This window comes from Triturus cristatus, chromosome 5_2 (assembly GCF_964204655.1).
Source record: "Triturus cristatus chromosome 5_2, aTriCri1.1, whole genome shotgun sequence".
NCBI lineage: Eukaryota > Metazoa > Chordata > Amphibia > Caudata > Salamandridae > Triturus > Triturus cristatus.
The window spans coordinates 1131385266-1131407260 of NC_140588.1; the positions used below are offsets into that span (position 1 = coordinate 1131385266).

Here is a 21995-nt window from a genome sequence, read left to right on the forward strand (position 1 = left end):
GGTCCCCTGGCCTATCAAACCTTCTACAGCACCAGGTGACTTTACTTGTGGTCCCCTCACCTATTAAACCTTCCTTAGCACCAGATGACTTTACCTGTGGTCCCCTCACCTATCAAACCTTCCTTAGCACCATGTGACTTTACTTGTGGTCCCCACACCTATCAAACCTTCTACAGCACCAGGTGACTTTACTTGTGGTCCCCTCACCTATCAAACCTTCCTTAGCACCAGATGACTTTACCTGAGGTCCCCTCACCTATCAAACCTTCCTTAGCACCAGGTGACTTTACCTGAGGTTCCCTCACCTATCAAACCTTCCTTAGCACCAAGTGACTTTACTTGTGGTCCCCTCACTTATCAAACCTTCTATAGCACCAGGTGACTTTACTTGTGGTCCCCTCACCTATCAAACCTTCCTTAGCACCAAGTGACTTTACTTGTGGTCCCCTCATCTATCAAACCTTCTACAGCACCTGGTGACTTTACTTGTGGTCCCCTCACCTATCAAACCTTTTACAGCACCAGGTGACTTTACTTGTGGTCCCTTCACCTATCAAACCTTCCTTAGCACCAGGTGACTTTACTTGTGATCCCCTCACCTATCAAACCTTCCTTAGCACCAGGTGACTTTACTTGTGGTCCCCTCACCTATCGAACCTTCCTTAGCACCAGGTGACTTTACTTGTGGTACCCTCACCTATCAAACCTTCCTTAGCACCATGTGATTTTACTTGTGGTCCCCTCACATACCAAACCTTCCTTAGCACCAGGTGACTACTTGTGGGCCCCACACCTATCAAACCTTCCTTAGCACATGGTGACTTTAATTGTGGTCCCCTGGCCTATCAAACCTTCTACAGCACCAGGTGACTTTACCTGTGGTCCCCTCACCTATCAAACCTTCCTTAGCACCAGAGGACTTTACCTGAGGTCCCCTCACCTATCAAACCTTCCTTAGCACCATGTGACTTTACTTGTGGTCCCCACACCTATCAAACCTTCCTTAGCACCAGGTTACTTTACTTGTGGTCCCCTCACCTATCAAACCTTTCTTAGCACAGGTGACTTTACCTGTGGTCCCATCACCTATCAAACCTTACTTAGCACCAGGTGACTTTACTTGTGGTCCCCTCACCTATCAAAACATCCTCAGCACTGGGTGACTTTATTTGAGGTCCCCTCACCTATCAAACCTTCCATAGCACAGGTCACTTTACTTGTGGTCCCCTCACCTATCAAACCTTCTACAGCACCAGGTGACTTTACTTGTGGTCCCCTCACCTATCAAACCTTCTACAGCACCAGGTGACATTACTTCTGGTCCCCTCACCTTTCAAACCTTCCTTAGCACAGGTGACTTTACTTGTGGTCCCCTCACCAATCAAACCTTCTACAGCACCAGGTGACTTTACTTTTGGTCCCATCACCTATCAAACCTTCCTTAGCACCAAGTGACTTTACTTGTGGTACCCTCACCTATCAAACCTTCCTTAGCACCAGGTGACTTTACTTGTTGTCCCCTCACCTATCAATCCTTCCTTAGCACCAGGTGACTTTACCTGAGGTTCCCTCACCTATCAAACCTTCTATAGCACCAGGTGACTTTACTTGTGGTCCCCTCACCTATCAAACCTTCTACAGCACCAGGTGACTTTACTTGTGGTCCCCTCACCTATCGAACCTTCCTTAGCACCAGGTGACTTTACTTGTGGTACCCTCACCTATCAAACCTTCCTTAGTACCATGGGATTTTACTTGTGGTCCCCTCACATACCAAACCTTCATTAGCACCAGGTGACTACTTGTGGTCCCCACACCTATCAAACCTTCCTTAGCACATGGTGACTTTAATTGTGGTCCCCTGGCCTATCAAACCTTCTACAGCACCAGGTGACTTTACTTGTGGTCCCCTCACCTATTAAACCTTCCTTAGCACCAGATGACTTTACCTGTGGTCCCCTCACCTATCAAACCTTCCTTAGCACCATGTGACTTTACTTGTGGTCCCCACACCTATCAAACCTTCCTCAGCACCAGGTGACTTTACTTGTGGTCCCCTCACCTATCAAACCTTCCTTAGCACAGGTGACTTTACCTGTGGTCCCCTCACCTATCAAACCTTACTTAGCACCAGGTGACTTTACTTGTGGTCCCCTCACCTATCAAAACTTCCTCAGCACCGGGTGACTTTATTTGAGGTCCCCTCACCTATCAAACCTTCCATAGCACAGGTCACTTTACTTGTGGTCCCCTAACCTATCAAACCTTCTACAGCACCAGGTGACTTTACTTGTGGTCCCCTCACCTATCAAACCTTCTACAGTACCACGTGACGTTACTTGAGGTCCCCTCACCTATCAAACCTTCCGTAGCACCAGGCGACGTTACTTGTGGTCCCCTCACCTATCAAACCTTCCTTAGCACAAGGTGACTTTACTTGTGGTCCCCACACCTATCAAACCTTCCTTAGCACCAGGTGACTTTACTTGTGGTCCCCTCACCTATCAAACCTTCTATAGCACTAGGTGACATTACTTCTGGTCCCCTCACGTATCAAACCTTCCTTAGCACAGGTGACTTCACTTGTGGTCCCCTCACCTATCAAACCTTCTACAGCACCAGGTGACTTTACTTTTGGTCCCATCACCTATCAAACCTTTCTTAGCACCAGGTGACTTTACTTGTGGTACCCTCACCTATCAAACCTTCCTTAGCACCAGGTGACTTTACATTGTGGTCCCCTCACCTATCAAACCTTCCTTAGCACCAGGTGACTTTACTTGTTGTCCCCACACCTATCAACCCTTCCTTAGCACCAGGTGACTTTACTTGTGGTCCCCTCACCTATCAAACCTTCCTTAGCAGAGGTGACTTTACTTGTGGTCCCCTCACCTATCAAACCTTCCTTAGCAGAGGTGATTTTACTTGAGGTCCCTTCACCTATCAAACCTTCCTTAGCACCAGGTGACTTTACTTGTGGTCCCCTCACCTATCAAACCTTCCTTAGCACCATGTGACTTTACCTGAGACTCCCTCACCCATCAAACCTTCCTTAGCAGAGGTGACTTTAGTTGAGGTCCCCTCACCTATCAAACCTTCCTAAGCACCAGGTGACTTTACTTGTGGTCCCCTCACCTATCAAACCTTCGATAGCACCAGGTGACTTTACTTCTGGTCCCCTCACCTATCAAACCTTCCTTAGTACCAGGTGACTTTACTTGTGGTCCCCTCACCTATCAAACCTTCTACAGCACCAGGTGACTTTACTTGTGGTTCCCTCACCTATCAAACCTTCAATAGCACCAGGTGACGTTACTTGTGGTCCCCTCACCTATCAAAACTTCTATAGCACCAGGTGACTTTACTTCCGGTCCCCTCACCTATCAAACCTTCTAGAGCACCAGGTGACTTTACTTGTGGTCCCCTTACCTATCAAACCTTTCGTAGCACCAAGTGACGTTACTTGTTGTTCCCTCACCTATCAAACCTTACGTAGCACCAGGTGACTTTTCTTGAGGTCCCCTTACCTATCAAACCTTCTACAGCACCAGGTGACTTTACTTGTGGGTCCCTCACCTATCGAACCTTTCTCAGCACCAGATTATTTTACTTGAGGTCCCCTCACCTATCAAACCTTCCTTAGCACAGGTAACTTTACTTGTGGTCTTCATACCTATCAAACCTTCTACAGCGCCAGGTGACTTTACTTTTGGTCTCCTCACCTATCAAACCTTCCTTAGCACAGGTGACTTTACTTGTGGTCCCCTCACCTATAAAACCTTCCTTAGCACCAGGTGACTTTTCTTGTGGTCCCCTCACCTACTGAAACTTCCTCAGCGCCAGGTGACTTTACTTGAGATCCCCTCACCCATCAAACCTTCCTTAGCACAAGTGACTTTACTTAGGGTCCCCTCACCTATAAAACCTTCTACAGCACCAGGTGACTTTACTTGTGGTCCCCTCACCTATCAAACCTTCTACAGCACCAGGTGACTTTACTTGAGGTCCGCTCACCTATCCAACCTTACGTAGCACCAGGTGACTTTACTTGAGGTCCCCTCACCTATCAAACCTTCTACAGCACCAGGTGACTTTACTTGAGGTCCCCTCATCTATCAAACCTTCTACAGCACCCGGTGACTTTACTTGTGGTCCCCTCACCTATCAAACCTTCTACAGCACCAGGTGACTTTACTTGTGGTCCCGTCACCTATAAAACCTTCCTTAGCACCAGGTGACTTTACTTGTGATCCCCTCACCTATCAAACCTTCCTTAGCACCAGGTGACTTTACTTGTGGTCCCCTCACCTATCGAACCTTCCTTAGCACCAAGTGACTTTACTTGTGGTACCCTCACCTATCAAACCTTCCTTAGCACCATGTGATTTTACTTGTGGTCGCCTCACATACCAAACCTTCCTTAGCACCAGGTGACTACTTGTGGTCCCCACACCTATCAAACCTTCCTTAGCACATGGTGACTTTAATTGTGGTCCCCTGGCCTATCAAACCTTCTACAGCACCAGGTGACTTTACCTGTGGTCCCCTCACCTATCAATCCTTCCTTAGCACCAGAGGACTTTACCTGAGGTCCCCTCACCTATCAAACCTTCCTTAGCACCATGTGACTTTACTTGTGGTCCCCACACCTATCAAACCTTCCTTAGAACCAGGTGACTTTACTTGTGGTCCCCTCACCTATCAAACCTTCCTTAGCACAGGTGACTTTACCTGTGGTCCCATCACCTATCAAACCTTACTTAGCACCAGGTGACTTTACTTGTGGTCCCCTCACCTATCAAAACATCCTCAGCACTGGGTGACTTTATTTGAGGTCCCCTCACCTATCAAACCTTCCATAGCACAGGTCACTTTACTTGTGGTCCCCTCACCTATCAAACCTTCTACAGCACCAGGTGACTTTACTTGTGGTCCCCTCACCTATCAAACCTTCTACAGCACCAGGTGACATTACTTCTGGTCCCCTCACCTATGAAACCTTCCTTAGCACAGGTGACTTTACTTGTGGTCCCCTCGCCAATCAAACCTTCTACAGCACCAGGTGACTTTACTTTTGGTCCCCTCACCTATCAAACCTTCTTTAGCACCAGGTGACTTTACTTGTGGTACCCTCACCTATCAAACCGTCCTTAGCACCAGGTGACTTTACATTGTGGTCCCCTCACCTATCAAAACTTCCTTAGCACCAGGTGACTTTACTTGTGGTCCCCACACCTATCAAACCTTCCTTAGCACCAGGTGACTTTACTTGTTGTCCCCTCACCTATCAATCCTTCCTTAGCACCAGGTGACTTTACCTGAGGTTCCCTCACCTATCAAACCTTCTATAGCACCAGGTGACTTTACTTGTGGTCCCCTCACCTATCAAAGCTTCTACAGCACCAGGTGACTTTACTTGTGGCCCCCTCACCTATCAAACCTTCTACAGCACCAGGTGACTTTACTTGTGGTCCCTTCAACTATCAAACCTTCCTTAGCACCAGGTGACTTTACTTGTGATCCCCTCACCTATTAAACCTTCCTTAGCACCAGGTGACTTTACTTGTGGTCCCCTCACCTATCGAACCTTCCTTAGCACCAGGTGACTTTACTTGTGGTACCCTCACCTATCAAACCTTCCTTAGCACCATGGGATTTTACTTGTGGCCCCCTCACATACCAAACCTTCATTAGCAGCAGGTGACTACTTGTGGTCCCCACACCTATCAAACCTTCCTTAGCACATGGTGACTTTAATTGTGGTCCCCTGGCCTATCAAACCTTCTACAGCACCAGGTGACTTTACTTGTGGTCCCCTCACCTATTAAACCTTCCTTAGCACCAGATGACTTTACCTGAGGTCCCCTCACCTATCAAACCTTCCTTAGCACCATGTGACTTTACTTGTGGTCCCCACACCTATCAAACCTTCCTCAGCACCAGGTGACTTTACTTGTGGTCCCCTCACCTATCAAACCTTCCTTAGCACAGGTGACTTTACCTGTGGTCCCCTCACCTATCAAACCTTACTTAGCACCAGGTGACTTTACTTGTGGTCCCCTCACCTATCAAAACTTCCGCAGCACCGGGTGACTTTATTTGAGGTCCCCTCACCTATCAAACCTTCCATAGCACAGGTCACTTTACTTGTGGTCCCCTAACCTATCAAACCTTCTACAGCACCAGGTGACTTTACTTGTGGTCCCCTCACCTATCAAACCTTCTACAGTACCACGTGACGTTACTTGAGGTCCCCTCACCTATCAAACCTTCCGTAGCACCAGGTGACGTTACTTGTGGTCCCCTCACCTATCAAACCTTCCTTAGCACAAGGTGACTTTACTTGTGGTCCCCACACCTATCAAACCTTCCTTAGCACCAGGTGACTTTACTTGTGGTCCCCTCACCTATCAAACCTTCTATAGCACTAGGTGACATTACTTCTGGTCCCCTCACGTATCAAACCTTCCTTAGCACAGGTGACTTCACTTGTGGTCCCCTCACCTATCAAACCTTCCTTAGCACCAGAGGACTTTACCTGAGGTCCCCTCACCTATCAAACCTTCCTTAGCACCATGTGACTTTACTTGTGTTCCCCACACCTATCAAACCTTCCTTAGCACCAGGTGACTTTACTTTTGGTCCCCTCACCTATCAAACCTTCCTTAGCACAGGTGACTTTACCTGTGGTCCCATCACCTATCAAACCTTACTTAGCACCAGGTGACTTTACTTGTGGTCCCCTCACCTATCAAAACATCCTCAGCACTGGGTGACTTTATTTGAGGTCCCCTCACCTATCAAACCTTCCATAGCACAGGTCACTTTACTTGTGGTCCCCTCACCTATCAAACCTTCTACAGCACCAGGTGACTTTACTTGTGGTCCCCTCACCTATCAAACCTTCTACAGCACCAGGTGACATTACTTCTGGTCCCCTCACCTATCAAACCTTCCTTAGCACAGGTGACTTTACTTGTGGTCCCCTCACCAATCAAACCTTCTACAGCACCAGGTGACTTTACTTTTGGTCCCATCACCTATCAAACCTTCCTTAGCACCAGGTGACTTTACTTGTGGTACCCTCACCTATCAAACCGTCCTTAGCACCAGGTGACTTTACTTGTGGTCCCCACACCTATCAAACCTTCCTTAGCACCAGGTGACTTTACTTGTTGTCCCCTCACCTATCAATCCTTCCTTAGCACAGGTGACTTTACTTGTGGTCCCCTCACCTATAAAACCTTCCTTAGCACCAGGTGACTTTTCTTGTGGTCCCCTCACCTACTGAAACTTCCTCAGCGCCAGGTGACTTTACTTGAGATCCCCTCACCCATCAAACCTTCCTTAGCACAAGTGACTTTACTTAGGGTCCCCTCACCTATAAAACCTTCTACAGCACCAGGTGACTTTACTTGTGGTCCCCTCACCTATCAAACCTTCTACAGCACCAGGTGACTTTACTTGAGGTCCGCTCACCTATCCAACCTTACGTAGCACCAGGTGACTTTACGTGAGGTCCCCTCACCTATCAAACCTTCTACAGCACCAGGTGACTTTACTTGAGGTCCCCTCATCTATCAAACCTTCTACAGCACCCGGTGACTTTACTTGTGGTCCCCTCACCTATCAAACCTTCTACAGCACCAGGTGACTTTACTTGTGGTCCCGTCACCTATAAAACCTTCCTTAGCACCAGGTGACTTTACTTGTGATCCCCTCACCTATCAAACCTTCCTTAGCACCAGGTGACTTTACTTGTGGTCCCCTCACCTATCGAACCTTCCTTAGCACCAAGTGACTTTACTTGTGGTACCCTCACCTATCAAACCTTCCTTAGCACCATGTGATTTTACTTGTGGTCGCCTCACATACCAAACCTTCCTTAGCACCAGGTGACTACTTGTGGTCCCCACACCTATCAAACCTTCCTTAGCACATGGTGACTTTAATTGTGGTCCCCTGGCCTATCAAACCTTCTACAGCACCAGGTGACTTTACCTGTGGTCCCCTCACCTATCAATCCTTCCTTAGCACCAGAGGACTTTACCTGAGGTCCCCTCACCTATCAAACCTTCCTTAGCACCATGTGACTTTACTTGTGGTCCCCACACCTATCAAACCTTCCTTAGAACCAGGTGACTTTACTTGTGGTCCCCTCACCTATCAAACCTTCCTTAGCACAGGTGACTTTACCTGTGGTCCCATCACCTATCAAACCTTACTTAGCACCAGGTGACTTTACTTGTGGTCCCCTCACCTATCAAAACATCCTCAGCACTGGGTGACTTTATTTGAGGTCCCCTCACCTATCAAACCTTCCATAGCACAGGTCACTTTACTTGTGGTCCCCTCACCTATCAAACCTTCTACAGCACCAGGTGACTTTACTTGTGGTCCCCTCACCTATCAAACCTTCTACAGCACCAGGTGACATTACTTCTGGTCCCCTCACCTATGAAACCTTCCTTAGCACAGGTGACTTTACTTGTGGTCCCCTCGCCAATCAAACATTCTACAGCACCAGGTGACTTTACTTTTGGTCCCATCACCTATCAAACCTTCTTTAGCACCAGGTGACTTTACTTGTGGTACCCTCACCTATCAAACCGTCCTTAGCACCAGGTGACTTTACATTGTGGTCCCCTCACCTATCAAAACTTCCTTAGCACCAGGTGACTTTACTTGTGGTCCCCACACCTATCAAACCTTCCTTAGCACCAGGTGACTTTACTTGTTGTCCCCTCACCTATCAATCCTTCCTTAGCACCAGGTGACTTTACCTGAGGTTCCCTCACCTATCAAACCTTCTATAGCACCAGGTGACTTTACTTGTGGTCCCCTCACCTATCAAAGCTTCTACAGCACCAGGTGACTTTACTTGTGGCCCCCTCACCTATCAAACCTTCTACAGCACCAGGTGACTTTACTTGTGGTCCCTTCACCTATCAAACCTTCCTTAGCACCAGGTGACTTTACTTGTGATCCCCTCACCTATTAAACCTTCCTTAGCACCAGGTGACTTTACTTGTGGTCCCTTCACCTATCGAACCTTCCTTAGCACCAGGTGACTTTACTTGTGGTACCCTCACCTATCAAACCTTCCTTAGCACCATGGGATTTTACTTGTGGTCCCCTCACATACCAAACCTTCATTAGCACCAGGTGACTACTTGTGGTCCCCACACCTATCAAACCTTCCTTAGCACATGGTGACTTTAATTGTGGTCCCCTGGCCTATCAAACCTTCTACAGCACCAGGTGACTTTACTTGTGGTCCCCTCACCTATTAAACCTTCCTTAGCACCAGATGACTTTACCTGAGGTCCCCTCACCTATCAAACCTTCCTTAGCACCATGTGACTTTACTTGTGGTCCCCACACCTATCAAACCTTCCTCAGCACCAGGTGACTTTACTTGTGGTCCCCTCACCTATCAAACCTTCCTTAGCACAGGTGACTTTACCTGTGGTCCCCTCACCTATCAAACCTTACTTAGCACCAGGTGACTTTACTTGTGGTCCCCTCACCTATCAAAACTTCCGCAGCACCGGGTGACTTTATTTGAGGTCCCCTCACCTATCAAACCTTCCATAGCACAGGTCACTTTACTTGTGGTCCCCTAACCTATCAAACCTTCTACAGCACCAGGTGACTTTACTTGTGGTCCCCTCACCTATCAAACCTTCTACAGTACCACGTGACGTTACTTGAGGTCCCCTCACCTATCAAACCTTCCGTAGCACCAGGTGACGTTACTTGTGGTCCCCTCACCTATCAAACCTTCCTTAGCACAAGGTGACTTTACTTGTGGTCCCCACACCTATCAAACCTTCCTTAGCACCAGGTGACTTTACTTGTGGTCCCCTCACCTATCAAACCTTCTATAGCACTAGGTGACATTACTTCTGGTCCCCTCACGTATCAAACCTTCCTTAGCACAGGTGACTTCACTTGTGGTCCCCTCACCTATCAAACCTTCCTTAGCACCAGAGGACTTTACCTGAGGTCCCCTCACCTATCAAACCTTCCTTAGCACCATGTGACTTTACTTGTGTTCCCCACACCTATCAAACCTTCCTTAGCACCAGGTGACTTTACTTTTGGTCCCCTCACCTATCAAACCTTCCTTAGCACAGGTGACTTTACCTGTGGTCCCATCACCTATCAAACCTTACTTAGCACCAGGTGACTTTACTTGTGGTCCCCTCACCTATCAAAACATCCTCAGCACTGGGTGACTTTATTTGAGGTCCCCTCACCTATCAAACCTTCCATAGCACAGGTCACTTTACTTGTGGTCCCCTCACCTATCAAACCTTCTACAGCACCAGGTGACTTTACTTGTGGTCCCCTCACCTATCAAACCTTCTACAGCACCAGGTGACATTACTTCTGGTCCCCTCACCTATCAAACCTTCCTTAGCACAGGTGACTTTACTTGTGGTCCCCTCACCAATCAAACCTTCTACAGCACCAGGTGACTTTACTTTTGGTCCCATCACCTATCAAACCTTTCTTAGCACCAGGTGACTTTACTTGTGGTACCCTCACCTATCAAACCGTCCTTAGCACCAGGTGACTTTACTTGTGGTCCCCACACCTATCAAACCTTCCTTAGCACCAGGTGACTTTACTTGTTGTCCCCTCACCTATCAATCCTTCCTTAGCACCAGGTGACTTTACCTGAGGTTCCCTCACCTATCAAACCTTCTATAGCACCAGGTGACTTTACTTGTGGTCCCCTCACCTATCAAACCTTCTACAGCACCAGGTGACTTTACTTGTGGCCCCCTCACCTATCAAACCTTCTACAGCACCAGGTGACTTTACTTGTGGTCCCTTCACCAATCAAACCTTCCTTAGCACCAGGTGACTTTACTTGTGATCCCCTCACCTATTAAACCTTCCTTAGCACCAGGTGACTTTACTTGTGGTCCCCTCACCTATCGAACCTTCCTTAGCACCAGGTGACTTTACTTGTGGTACCCTCACCTATCAAACCTTCCTTAGCACCATGGGATTTTACTTGTGGTCCCCTCACATACCAAACCTTCATTAGCACCAGGTGACTACTTGTGGTCCCCACACCTATCAAACCTTCCTTAGCACATGGTGACTTTAATTTTGGTCCCCTGGCCTATCAAACCTTCTACAGCACCAGGTGACTTTACTTGTGGTCCCCTCACCTATTAAACCTTCCTTAGCACCAGATGGCTTTACCTGACGTCCCCTCACCTATCAAACCTTCCTTAGCACCATGTGACTTTACTTGTGGGCCCCACACCTATCAAACCTTCCTCAGCACCAGGTGACTTTACTTGTGGTCCCCTCACCTATCAAACCTTCCTTAGCACAGGTGACTTTACCTGTGGTCCCCTCACCTATCAAACCTTACTTAGCACCAGGTGACTTTACTTGTGGTCCCCTCACCTATCAAAACTCCCTCAGCACCGGGTGACTTTATTTGAGGTCCCCTCACCTATCAAACCTTCCATAGCACAGGTCACTTTACTTGTGGTCCCCTAACCTATCAAACCTTCTACAGCACCAGGTGACTTTACTTGTGGTCCCCTCACCTATCAAACCTTCTACAGTACCACGTGACGTTACTTGAGGTCCCCTCACCTATCAAACCTTCCGTAGCACCAGGTGACGTTACTTGTGGTCCCCTCACCTATCAAACCTTCCTTAGCACAAGGTGACTTTACTTGTGGTCCCCACACCTATCAAACCTTCCTTAGCACCAGGTGACTTTACTTGTGGTCCCCTCACCTATCAAACCTTCTATAGCACTAGGTGACATTACTTCTGGTCCCCTCACGTATCAAACCTTCCTTAGCACAGGTGACTTCACTTGTGGTCCCCTCACCTATCAAACCTTCTACAGCACCAGGTGACTTTACTTTTGGTCCCATCACCTATCAAACCTTTCTTAGCACCAGGTGACTTTACTTGTGGTCCCCACACCTATCAAACCTTTCTTAGCACCAGGTGACTTTACTTGTGGTCCCCACACCTATCAAACCTTCATTAGCACCAGGTGACTTTACTTGTGGTCCCCTCACCTATCAAACCTTCCTTAGCACCAGGTGACTTTACCCGAGGTTCCCTCACCTATCAAACCTTCCTTAGCAGAAGTGACTTTACTTGTGGTCCCCTCACCTATCAAACCTTCCTTAGCAGAGGTGATTTTACTTGAGGTCCCTTCACCTATCAAACCTTCCTTAGCACCAGGTGACTTTACTTGTGGTCCCCACACCTATCAAACCTTCCTTAGCACCATGTGACTTTACCTGAGACTCCCTCACCTATCAAACCTTCCTTAGCAGAGGGGACTTTAGTTGCGGTCCCCTCACCTATCAAACCTTCCTAAGCACCAGGTGACTTTACTTGTGGTCCCCTCACTTATCAAACCATCCTTAGCAGAGGTGACTTTACTTGAGGTCCCCTCACCTATCAAACCTTCCTTAGCACAGGTGACTTTACTTGTGGTCCCCTCACCTGTCAAACCTTCTACAGCACCAGGTGACTTTACTTGTGGTTCCCTCACCTATCAAACCTTCAATAGCACCAGGTGACGTTACTTGTGGTCCCCTCACCTATCAAACCTTCTATAGCACCAGGTGACTTTACTTCTGGTCCCCTCACCTATCAAACCTTCTAGAGCACCAGGTGACTTTACTTGTGGTCCCCTTACCTATCAAACCTTCCGTAGCACCAAGTGACGTTACTTGTTGTTCCCTCACCTATCAAACCTTACGTAGCACCAGGTGACTTTTCTTGAGGTCCCCTTACCTATCAAACCTTCTACAGCACCAGGTGACTTTACTTGTGGGTCCCTCACCTATCGAACCTTTCTCAGCACCAGATTACTTTACTTGAGGTCCCCTCACCTATCAAACCTTCCTTAGCACAGGTAACTTTACTTGTGGTCCTCTCACCTATCAAACCTTCTACAGCGCCAGGTGACTTTACTTTTGGTCTCCTCCCCTATCAAACCTTCCTTAGCACAGGTGACTTTACTTGTGGTCCCCTCACCTATAAAACCTTCCTTAGCACCAGGTGACTTTTCTTGTGGTCCCCTCACCTTCTGAAACTTCCTCAGCGCCAGGTGACTTTACTTGAGATCCCCTCTTCTATTAAACCTTCTACAGCACCAGGTGACTTTACTTTAGGTCCCCTCACATATCAAACATTCTACAGCACCAGTTGACTTTACTTGAGGTCCCCTCACCTATCAAACCTTCCTTAGCACAGGTGACTTTACTTGTGGTCCCCTCACCTATCAAACCGTCCTTAGCAGAGGTGACTTTACTTGAGGTCCCCTCACCTATCAAACCTTCCTTAGCACAGGTGACTTTACTTGTGGTCCCCTCACCTATCAAACCTTTTACAGCACCAGGTGACTTTACTTGTGGTCCTCTCACCTATTGAACCTTCTTTATCACCAGGTGACTTTATTTGAGGTCCCCTCACCTATCAAACCCTACATAGCCCCAAAAAATTTCACTTGAGAGTCAGAGCTTGCACTTTACAGGTACCCAACTAGATTGATAAATAGATACCAGTACCAGACTAGTGAAAGTAGCTGGTGCTATTTGAGAAGTATTGTGAATGAGCTAAAACAACAGCAGAAAGACACGAAAAGCAATTTATTCCTATGTCTCTAAATGTAATTGTGACAGGAAAGATGCTGAGGGGCATTAACCAATACAAACATTAAAAGAATAAGTGTTATGAGACAGTTAAAACCAAAAGATGGAATATATATATGTAAATATAAACATTTCTATATCTAAACGGCAAGTATTCTAGCAATTAAATTGAAATGTCCCCTAATGGCAAGGACAGGTCCGCACCAACACAGCACCAGCACCCAAAAGCAATTGATGTACCTGCATTGTTAGTGCTCCGGCCTTAAGCTGACGACGCCATATATCCCTAAATATGTCTGAAATATCCACTGCATTGTTTGTGCAAATAATCATTAGGTTAAATAGAAAAACCTTTTTTCCTTCATAACATACTTCATCAAAAACGATTGTTGATCAGAACTTTGCATTGTATGAAACTTTTCTATTCCCCCAGTTGAACATTTGCTTTAGCACCTGCAGGAACACATGCAGGAACACTTGTAAGTGTACTTATCACTTTCTAGAACACTTGCCACAGCACTTGTTATTACATTTCCTGGAGCACTTACTAGAACAAATGCTAGAACACTTGCCAGAGAACCTGCTAGAGCACTTTCTAGAACACTTGCTTGAAGACGAGCTAGAGTACTTGCTAGTACACTTGCTAGAACACTCGCTAGAACACTCGCAGGAACACTTGCAAGAGCACTTGGTATTACACTAGCTAGAACACTTGCTAGAACACTTGCTGAAACACTTGCTAGAGCACTTGGTAGAACACTTGCTAGATAACTTGCTAGAACACTTGCTAGAGCACTTGGTAGAACACTAGCTAGCGCACTTGGTAGAACACTTGCTAGATAACTTGGTAGAGCACTTGCTAGAGCACTTGCTAGTACACTTGCTAGAGAACCTGCTAGAGCACTCATTAGAACACTCGCTAGAACACTTGCTAGAACACTTGGTAGAACACTACCTAGAGCACTTGGTAGAACACTTGCTAGAGCGCTTGCTAGAATTCTTGCCAGAACATTTGCTATTACATTTACTAGAGCATTTGCTAGTACACTTGCTATAGCACTTGCTAGAGCACTTGCTAGTACACTTGCTAGAGAACCTGCTTGAGCACTCGCTAGAACACTCGCTACAACACTAGCTAGAGCATTTTCTAGAGCACTTGGTAGAACACTTGCTAGAGCACTTGCTAGTACACTTGCTAGAGAACCTGCTAGAATACCCGCTAGAATACTCGCTAGAACACTAGCTAGAGCACTTGGTAGAACTCTTGCTAGAGCACTTGCCAAAACATTTACTATTACACTTGCTAGAACACATGATGGAGCATTTGCTATAACTTATGATGGAGCACTTGCTAGAGAACTTACTAGAGCACTTGCTAGTAAACTTGCTAGAACACCCGATGGAGCATTTGCTAGAGAACGTATTTGAGCACTTGCTAGAACTCTTGCTAGAATACTTGCTCGAACACTAACTAGAACACTAACTAAAACAATTACTAGAGCACTTACGAGAGCACTTGTTTGCACTGGTGTTCAAGAGCTACACATGGCACTGGATGGACAACATTTACAATCAGGTGTCCTCACCTTCAGCAAGTGGACAGAGGACTGCTTACACATCTCCTCCTTCTCTGTGATGAGTTGGGTCAGGGAGGCATTCTGCTTGGTCAATGTAGCGATACTCTCTTCCAGCTTCTTGATGATCGCCTTCTCTTCCTCCTCGAGTTGACTGAGAAAGAGCTGCATCTGCTCTTTTAGGAAGTTGTGCATCTCTTCAAACTCAGACGCAATCTTTTGCCTTTCTCGTTCCACGATCGCCTTCGATTAGATACAGAAATAGAAGGAAGGCATCAACCAGAGGCCATACAGATTATTCAATACCAGAGATCACAGTTGGGATCACACTCTCGTTAGAGAACCAAGTTATTGCCTGTGCGTGGCTTCCAAAGAGCTTGAGGAGGAACTGTAAAAACTCCAGAGGGGTAGCAAACCATAACCCATGCCACAAAGGCAACGCTCATAGCCCTGCTATGACTGATGACATAGATGAAACCGATGATGACATCACATCACCTTAACCTTTGCAATACTGATGACAGCAGTATGGGTTCAGTATAATTTCATTATCTAGATATGTATTGTTTTTCTAATGATGTTCCTATATTTATATTAGCATAACCATTGTGCTGTCAAAAAACATTGTATTTGGTGTGTGGAATATGTCTTGTAAGGCAGGGGCATGAATTATAATTGTTTTAGATAAAGAATCTGGGAAATTTCATGGGATTTTTCATTCATCAGGGCTTGCCCAAACCCTGCATCAGTTTAGGAAAAAGCTAAAGAGACACCTCTTGAAGGAACACTGCATAAAGATGAAGTACTTCCACACTTAGGTTCCAGGTTCCCCTCCAGTGACACATTTACCTGCTGTTTGTTTTAATATTTGAATATTGGCTGAGTTGAGGATTGAATTTGATAATGTGCCTGATTTGCAGTTTCATGGCCAAGATACTCTGTCACATACATGAATGAGTGCCCTATTCGCGAAACCCTTTGTCCTCTTACTTTTTTTGAATGGGGTGAACTGTTGGTTTTCTGACGGCGCTGCACCCACTGGTTGCGTAGGAGTAGGTACCCTAATAGTAAGGTTATCAGACCACCAGCCCTGTTTTTTTTTTCTTTTTTCCTCTCCATCACAAACAGAAACAATTACCTCCGCAGCCTCAGAGAAAACTCCCACTGTGCAGGGGGCATTAGATTTTTGCTTTTCACAAACTACCTGCATCTTTGGGAGTTTATTTCTGAAAAAGCTCTTAAAAAGGGTACACATGTTTCAGAAACATGGCAGCACCATGGAATAGATTACTGGGGGACTGGCAGTGATCTCTAGCTATGGCAGGTGAGAGTCCAGCTAAGGTGATGGAGGTTAAGGCCGCTTCCACCATAATAGATGGCAGCCTTCCAGACTTAATTTAAATCAGTCCCTCTGATAAGCCTTGATTTTACTAGATCTTTCGGTCAGCTTCAACCCTATCAGCTACCAGATCTTCTCCAACTGCCCTGTGGAGATCTCCATTGGAGGCACAGTTCTCAGCTGGGGTTTTCCTATCTTGGCTGATATTGTTCAGATGTCGGCATCTTGGATCATTTACTTCTGCTTCTGCATCTATTTCCTTGGGGTGTCCCTCAAGGTTCTTCTCTCTGCCCTCTTTTCTTCAATTAATAGCTGCTTCCTTTCTCTCCAATGCATCTTCTAACTGGATGTCCTCTTAGGTGTCGCTTACAGCTTGAGTTCTCAGATGTCGAAAGACATATTGTGCCTGATTCACAAATGTAATCTTACACTTTTATCTAAGTTTAGGATTATTTGCTATTTATCAAGAGAGTTAAGATCAGTCTCACGAGGATCACTTACTCCAAGACTACACTCTCCTCGAATACCCTCTACTGGACTACCTCCTCCATGGCAACACTCTCCTGGAGAACGATCTCCTGGAACACCCTCTCTCGGAATACTCAATCCAAGACTACTCTCTCCTGGAACACTCATTTCTGGAACACCCTCTCCCGGAACACTTACTCAAGGGTTACTCTCTCCTGGAATACCCACTGATGGAACACTTATTCAAAGTCTACTCTCTCCTGGAATATGCTCTGCTGGAATACTTACTCCAAACCACTCTCTCCTGGAACTGATCAAACACTTGACTGAATCAAACGTCCTACTTTGGATGTCTTGTGATTTGTATGGATACACCTCCTGCTGACCTCTGATGTCAAATTTTTGATGCAAGTCATGCTGTAGTGTAAACAGGTGAGCAGGCTGCTTGAAGCATCATTTCACTAGGATACAGAAGAGACACCAGTGATGCACAGTTGTATCTTAGGGTTGTACTAAAACCACCACACTTGTCTTCTGAGGGGTGGGGTGTGTGGTGCGTTGAGGGATGTGAGGTCCTCTCCTTAGGGGGTGCACTGTGTTCTCTTACAGGGGGATTGAGTGTGACCTGAACAGCCGGTCACCTGCAGACTCTCGCGTTACTTAGCGGAACAGTACATCTGCCTGTCCTTGAACACTTCTGGGAGTCTGGAATCATGTTTCTGTCCTTGTTCTTGTGAATAGAAAGTATTTACTCTGAGAGACAAGGAACTGGGGACACAGGCCACAAAAAGGGTGGGCTCACAGGACTGTTTCATGCCTTTCAGTGGCATACATACCTGCATTCAGACACTAGCTGTGCCTGTAACAGATTTGACCCCCTAAGTACGCTGGACCAAAATGATTGATTCAGGGTCCATCTTTACGTACCTCTGGGACCAATTTGCTAAGTTCAGCCAATGGTCTCCCAAACTCATTAGCTGCAGAACCAACACCCCCTAGTGTTTCGGGGAGTCTATTAAAGATTTTAAGCTGGAACATAGCAGGAATCAGAGGTAAGTTAGCAGACCCTAATTGGCTTAACTTTACTTCTGAGTTTGATATTGTTTTGTTACAGGAGACTTGGGCACTTGATCCTATTGGACGAGACGGGTATGCAAGCTTCTATTGAGCGGCAACCCCTTTCCCTGGCCGACGGGGAAGGGGCAGTTCTGCTGGGGGTCCTGGGTGCCAGTTTGAGGTGCTCTTTGAAGCTGTCTCTTGTCTTGAGCTCAGATCCTTCACTTATCTGAAGTACTTTAGCATCATTCTAGGTGGGGACTTTAACTCTAAGTTGGGCCACTATCACTATGAGGGTAATCACTTTGCATGACCATGAGACTAGCTACTCCGAGACACACCATTCGGTCGGAAGCTCTCGGAAGCCCTAGCCCAGGCTGGACTGAGAAATGTAATGGCCGGGGGTTCCAGTCTCTCCAGGGAACTGCCAACTTTTCTTGGTTGGGGAAAAGTGACCATTATAGATTATATCTTTATCTCTAGATCCCTCGATAGTTTAGTCAGCCCAGGAGTGGTCCATGAAACCCCTTTTAGCGACCATAATCCTATAGAGATTGAGCTAAGAATTGACACAAGTTCGGATGTAACTCCTGACCCTGGCCTGACTGGTTTAACTACAAAGGATATTGGGTCTAAGGGTTAATGGGCGTAAGCTCTCAATGGCTAAAGTGAACAAACATGTAATTTCACAGAATATTGCTATTATTATGGAGCCTTTGTTAGCCCTGGATATATCCCCCGCCCTAACAATTGAAGCCTGTATTAAGAAGGGGAATCGGTCGGACCCCACCTGCTACAGGCCAATTTCCCTATTACGTTCAGTGATAAAGGTGGTAGGGCGTATTGTTCTCTAGCATGTGGAAGTTTGGGCTTGGGCTAAAAACATCATTTGCCCCATCCAATATGGATTCAGGGAAGGGATGGGCACCATTGAACAATGCTTGAACCTCAACCTTATCATAGGAAAGAATGTTGTAGCAAAGCAGGGATCTCTTTTCATTGCATTTATGGATCTTAGCAGCGCCTTCAATCGGGTGAATAGGTCCAAGCTCTGGGATATCCATTGGGGCACTGGGGCTACCTGTCGACCTGGTTAATTTTCTAAGAGCCCTGCACACTGACGTAAATGATCGTGTTAGATACGGAATTGAGGGGGAACCACTGAACCTTTAAGCCTACCACGATGAGGGCTGTGAGCCCGAAACTGGTTCCGGGATGCTTGTTTCCGGTCCAGGGAAGACATGGCTTGGCAGTTCGGGCTGGACTGTTCCCAAGAGGCACAGGGTCAAGACTAATTTGCATATAGCTGTGTCTGAACTGGGGTGGCGAAGTGAGCTAAAGATCGATGATGGATTCAACCCAGATCTGTGACTGGGGGTGAGTGTCTGAAAAGTTTCAGTGCTCCGTCCATCATCTCCTTGTGTTTGCTTTGTTCGCCTTAAGTTGGCAGGGTATGCTCAGACATGGGTCCCTTGCTCACTTTGCAGCACCAAGACGCTTCTGCATTCGTTCGCGCTTAACAAATGGCTATCCTATCCTATCCTATTCAAGTTAACCTGACTGATGAGGGCTGTTAGCCTGTAACCGGTCCCAGGATGATTGTTTCCGGTTCAAGGAAGACATGGTTCAGCAGTTTGGGCTGGACTGTTCCCATGAGGCACAGGTTTAAGACTGATTTGCATATAGCTGTGTTGGAACTGGAGTGGCGAAGTGAACTAAAGAATGATGATGGATTCAATCCAGATCTGTGACTGGGGGTGAACTGTAAAGTTTCAGCGCTCCGTCCATTATCTCCTTGTGTTTGCTATATTCGCCCTAAGTAGGCAGTGTATGCCCAGACGTGGGTCCCTTGCTCACCTTGCCACAGGATTCAAGCTAGCCTGGCTGATGAGGGCTGTTAGCCCGAAACTGGTACCAGGATGCTTGTTTCTGGTCCAGGGAAGACATGGCTTGGCAGTTCAGGCTGGACTGTTCCCATGAGGCACAGGGTCAAGACTGATTTGTATATAGCTGTGTCTGAACTGGGGTGGTGAAGGCAGCTAAAGAACGATGATGGATTCAACCCTGATCTGTGACTGGGGCTGAGTGTCTGAAAAGTTTCAGCGCTCCGTCCATCATCTCCTTGTGTTTACCATGAGGGGTCAGGCAGGGATGCCTGCTGGCACCTCTACTGTTCTTATTATATATTAACAGCCTAGATGCATGTCTGAGCGCAAATGGAGTTGATCTGCCAAGGGTAAAGACAAGTAGGGTCCCGTCCGTGTTATACGCCTGTTGTAAATTAAGGCAGAATGTGATTAAGCATTTACTGAAAACATTAATGCTTTCCCTTGCGATCATGTTTTCTTCGTTATGTTGACCGAAGTCCGGACTCCATTTTGTATTGACATGCTGCCATGTGTTCGTCACGAGGAGAGTCCGACCTCTGTGTTAGTTGCTCCTGTAATCTGCCTAGTAACAGTTTATAAATAGCTCTCTTGTCCATCTGGCGCATGCCCAGACTTGACCACATCTGTTATAATTAGCTTTGCTTGACCATGTCCTTTCGCGGGCTCAAGGAGTGTGTTGGCTCCGCCCATGTATTGATTCAGTATCGAGAATGACCATAAATGGTAATGTTCTTCGGCCTCATGTTGTATCCACCCACTTATGAGCCCCTCTGTTGTGTATAAAAGGGGACTGTGTACGAATGTTCTTTGTGCTACTCCATGCAATACTGAAGAGTGTTGTGTGGATTGTAGGACCACCCTTAAGGGTTAATAAACGTTGTTTTTGTACTTTGCAGTTTCCGTGCCAACTTCCTTATAGATTCCGTTACAGGAGAGCGAACCCTTGTGCTTTGCGGGCCTAGCTGGGGCCAGTATTCATCAATTGGCGCCCGTCACGTGGGGCTCATCGGCGACTCGGATGCTCGAAGGACTGGTCGCGACGAAGGTGAGGAGTTTGGCCGGGGACGTGATCACTGCCAGCGGCGTCTTAGCCCTGGCATCCCGAGGTTTTTCTTCCTTCCCTTCCGAGCTGACCGTCTGGGTGGCGCCGGTCATCGACTGAGACCTCTTCTGTCGGTCCTGCCGTGAGAGCCGTTTGGGCGATTGTGGAGCTTGGCAGTTGGAACCGGGACTCTTGATTGGTAAGAACCGTTGTACGGTACTTGCTCCGAGTTTTTGAAGCCTGGGATGGCTATTTGAGTTTGATTGATGATGACTAGTCATATTTTGAATTTGTCTTTGTGAAAATATATGCGTTGCAACACATATAGGCAGGTAATGTGGAATAATTTCTCCAGGAGCTGTGTAAACTTTGAACGGCGCAACGATTAAGTGCCATTTTTCCTTATAATATTGCATATTTTGCATTATTTCTAGCATGCCTGCTTTTAGCGCACTCCGTAAGTGGTGCTGCTGTTTTGGAAATCGGTTGAACCTCGAGGAATCTGCTCCAGCTCCCCCAGAGGGGACTCCTAATAGGGATATGTACGTGAAGCATGGTCTTTCTTCCATAATGTACAGCACGTTATGGAGGAAATACACGAGGAAGGATCCTGAGTTGCGATGGCCTTTGTATGGATCGTTTGATATACGTAAGATTGAGTATGTGGAACAGTGTATGTGTAAGCGGCGTGCTCGTCAGGATATGTTTGAGTGTGTGCGATTATGGGTGAAGGAAGTGCGTGAGCGAGAGAAACGTGAGAAAGCGCTGTTTGATAAAGAGCAACGGAAGAATGATCATGTGCGAGCACAGGAAGCGAGGTGTCGGGAGGACAAAGAACAAATGGAGAGACAAGATAAAGAGCGTAGGCTGCAAGTCTCGGGTCAATATGCTGTTCGGCAGCCACTTTATCCTGTCCTTAATAATCCTGATGATGATTTTTATTTACTAGATCGCTCTCCGCCCCCTTAT

General features: G+C 46.8%; 1 protein-coding gene across 1 annotated transcript in view; it reads right to left on the reverse strand.

Moving 5' to 3' along the window:
- Positions 1–21995, reverse strand: part of LOC146829894 (uncharacterized) — a 411701-nt gene that overhangs the window by 239064 nt on the left and 150642 nt on the right. Inside the window, exon 3 of the mRNA XM_085608541.1 lies at positions 15245–15475. Within this exon, the coding sequence (XP_085464667.1) occupies positions 15245–15475 (231 nt within the window). The remainder of the gene's footprint in view (positions 1–15244; positions 15476–21995) is intronic.